Consider the following 3,339-nt stretch of genomic DNA (forward strand, 5'->3'; position numbering starts at 1 on the left):
TGCAGTGTTTCTATCACAGAAATAGACTGATGTCAAGCTTGCCGTCCGTCACTTGTATTGCAGCCGGCAGAGCAGAGCGAGGTCTCGGTGACCAGAGCAGATGTGGTAATGCCTCTTGCAAAACAATGTCTTATTATTTTAAATTATACTATTTATTGATCCCCAGTGGTGAAATTACAATTTACACTCTGTGTACACTTTGTTAGTAATCAGGCCTGAAATACACACACATGCTCAGGACCTATTCATGCACAAATGGAAAGATGTCTGAGTGAGTGGGCTGCCAGCTGAACCAGCGCCCTGAGCGGGTACAGTGCCTTGCTCAAGAGCACCTGGCAGGATGTGAAGTGGCATCGCTCCAGCGACCAATCCCCAGTCCATACTTTTGTCCCTATGGGGACTTGAACCAGCAACCCTCCAGTTCCCAACCCAACTCCCTACAGACTGAGCTACGGCCACCCAAATACTGAAATGTGCTGGTTTGACCACCAAACCAGAATGATGATGATGATGATGTAATGACGCAATTTGGTAAGCTTGGGTTTTTCTTAGTCTGTCATACTCACATGCTTAAAGAAGTCCCCTATCATTGCGTTGCCCAAGAAAACAAGACCAGCTTGATTGAATGACCACCGCCCTGTTGTACTTAATTCTGTTAGGATGAAATGCTTTGAACAAGTCAAGGATCTGCTCCTCACTACCCATGTCTAGTGGCCCTTTGGCGTCATAGACGCGCTTGGTTGGGACTATTGGCGTCACTTTTTGACGCTCTGGGGTGGGGCGTACGTTTAACTGACATGCGTCACAAGAACGGAACAGTTCAGTTTAGGAAAAGATGATGGTTGGGGTTACTAAATTAAAAAGAATGGGACACAAACCCCCTGTCTCCTGGGTGAAAGTTCTGTGTTGTTTGACTCATACACCACCCCACCCAACTTTTGAAACACTTTTCTACTCACTACTGTTATCGCTCTTTATACTACGTCATCTTAAAGCGCCATGGTCGAGCTGCTGCTCTGCCCAGTGCATTTCATACTGATGCTAAAAGGTGATTTTTGCATTGCTATCTGACACTAAAAGCCACTGACCAGGCTTCATACATCCTACCTATCCTGCACACATCCTCCACACCATCTCATATGGAAAAGAAGGGAACCTTTGTAAGAATGCTGTTTTGACTTTATTGACTACAGTTTAGGGTTTAACCATTCTTCCCTGGAGTTGGGATTAGACACCTCACTGTGCATGTGTGTATGTGGATTCTTGACTTCCTGCCAGTTAGGTAGTTAATTAGTTAATTATAAAGTAGTTAGTTTATTTTCCCCATGGAGAAATTAGGTTTCAGCAGAAATCAAGGCATTTTTAACAACAAAAGTCAAGGCACGAAAACCCCAGGTGGTGAGGGTGGGTTGACACACCTCTTCCACCCTCATCCAACACCGGAGCACCCCAGGGCTTTGTTTTGAGCCTCCTGCTGTACACACAACTCCAGTTTCAGGTAACTTTATTTGTACCCATAGGTAAATTTGTTGCGTAGTTAAAAAGTGCAGGGCAACCCCATCCAATCCATCATCAAGTTTGCTGACAACACAGCTGTGGTGGGCCTGATCACAACCACAATGAACAGGCCTTCCTGAAAGAAGTAGAGGACTTTACCCGCAAGACTAAAGATATGGTAGTGTACTTTGGGAAGAAGCAGGGAAGGAACTATGTCCCCCTTAACGATGAGACGGTTGACAGCTTTAATTATCTAGGTGTCCACATCAGCGAGGGTCTGACCTGGGCGCTGGATACTGGGTTAAGTGGTGAGAAAGGCAAGGCACAGACTGTTTCACCTCAGACGCCTGGGGAAACTTAAATGCTGAATCAATTTTATTCCTGCATGATTGAGAGCGTCCTTTTAGGCAGTCCCTCCAGAATTTTGCGGCCTTTTTTGTAGATTATTGCGGCCTGAAATGGACGATTTTGTGGCAGCTTTTGTGAGAAAAAAAAAATTACAATAAAAGTTGCAATGTCCCTTTTTTGTGAAATGAAATTACAGGATACAGTGAAAATTACCAAAAAAAGTCCAATATTTGGTATAACTCTTTAAAAATGAAAGGAAACTTTATGGAGAAAAAAAAAACTTCTCTGGGCGTACCAAAAAGGCTCAGGATGCTGCAGACGTTTAATATGAAAATGGCTGGTGGATTTATGAAACAAAATAATAATTTACAATTGAATGAATTAAATTTGAATACATCTGCCAGTGGCTGGTTGATATTCAAATTGTAAAAAGGAAAACTTCCCATCTTTGTCTGGGAAACATTCACTTATGATTTGATAAAGTACTTATTAGCCACTCATTAGCCTTTAACTCTTAGTCGCACTTGCAATAACGAGCATAGCTGTCCTCAACTCATATTGTCTAATTACCGTATCATCTACTATTTGTCCTGCATATACTGTGTGTGCATGGTTGTTTCGTCCTGGGGAGAACTGAGCAGCAGCAGTGGAAGTTGCGGGAAGCTCTGGTGATTGGTCAAATTTCACGGAGATTGGTTGAATTCACTGGTTCACATAGGTGCGATCGCAACATTGTAAATTCCGAATTCCTGGTAACCAAGGTAACAGTCTTTTCTCCCTGTCGGGAAGAAGGTATCAGATACACCAGGCAGCACTGAGAGGACACTAGGATCTTATGGACAGTGCCCAAGACTCACTACCCACATACTATGATGAATCATGCACAAGTTGAAGGAACAGATGTGGTTACATTCCACTGGAATTGTACCTTGTACCTTCATAAAAAAGAATAAAAAAAGAAATGGATTCATTGAATTGGAATATTTACCATTCTTTGATTGAAATAAAGTTTTGTGAAAAGAATGTTTTAATTAGCAGCAAGGTATCATGTTCTGGTATCAGTACAGAAATGTAGGTGGATCATCAGCATAAATATTGACAGATCGAATACCCAGTCCTAATGTTTTTCTTCTGATAAACAGTAGATTTTTATTTAAACTGTTTTCCTAACTCTCTTGTATTGTTTCTTTACTTCAGCTCCCTATCCTGGCCTCCTCTGTTGTTAGCCTTTATTTCCTGGAGCTGACGGATATTTTCCAGCCGGTGCATTCTGGGTACAGTTGCAATGACCGCAGTCTGTCTCTGCCCTACATCCTGCCCAGACAGGAAGTCTGCCCACTGCCTCTGCTCTTCAGCTTGGCCTTCGCCGCTCCCACTGCCACGGTAAGTAAACCTTAACCAACTAATCTCATAAATCATAATTTTTTGGTAGAAGTGATATTTCTACATGGTAAATAATTTACTAGTAAGTGTTGTAGAGTCATAGAAAACCAA

General features: G+C 42.4%; 1 protein-coding gene and 1 long non-coding RNA gene across 2 annotated transcripts in view; both read left to right on the top strand.

Annotated features, from left to right (window-relative positions):
• Window positions 1-1,553, top strand: part of LOC116699100 (uncharacterized) — a 1,699-nt gene extending 146 nt beyond the window's left edge. The window contains exon 3 of the long non-coding RNA XR_004334364.1: window positions 1,493-1,553. This is a non-coding gene — a long non-coding RNA (uncharacterized LOC116699100). The remainder of the gene's footprint in view (window positions 1-1,492) is intronic.
• The window catches only part of LOC116699098 (phospholipid phosphatase-related protein type 4), a gene marked incomplete at its 3' end in the record, with an annotated part of 127,033 nt that overhangs the window by 19,489 nt on the left and 104,205 nt on the right, over window positions 1-3,339 (top strand). The window contains 1 exon segment of the mRNA XM_032531497.1: window positions 3,043-3,228. Coding sequence (XP_032387388.1) covers window positions 3,043-3,228 — 186 coding nt within the window.

This window comes from Etheostoma spectabile, chromosome 12 (assembly GCF_008692095.1).
Source record: "Etheostoma spectabile isolate EspeVRDwgs_2016 chromosome 12, UIUC_Espe_1.0, whole genome shotgun sequence".
Lineage (NCBI taxonomy): Eukaryota > Metazoa > Chordata > Actinopteri > Perciformes > Percidae > Etheostoma > Etheostoma spectabile.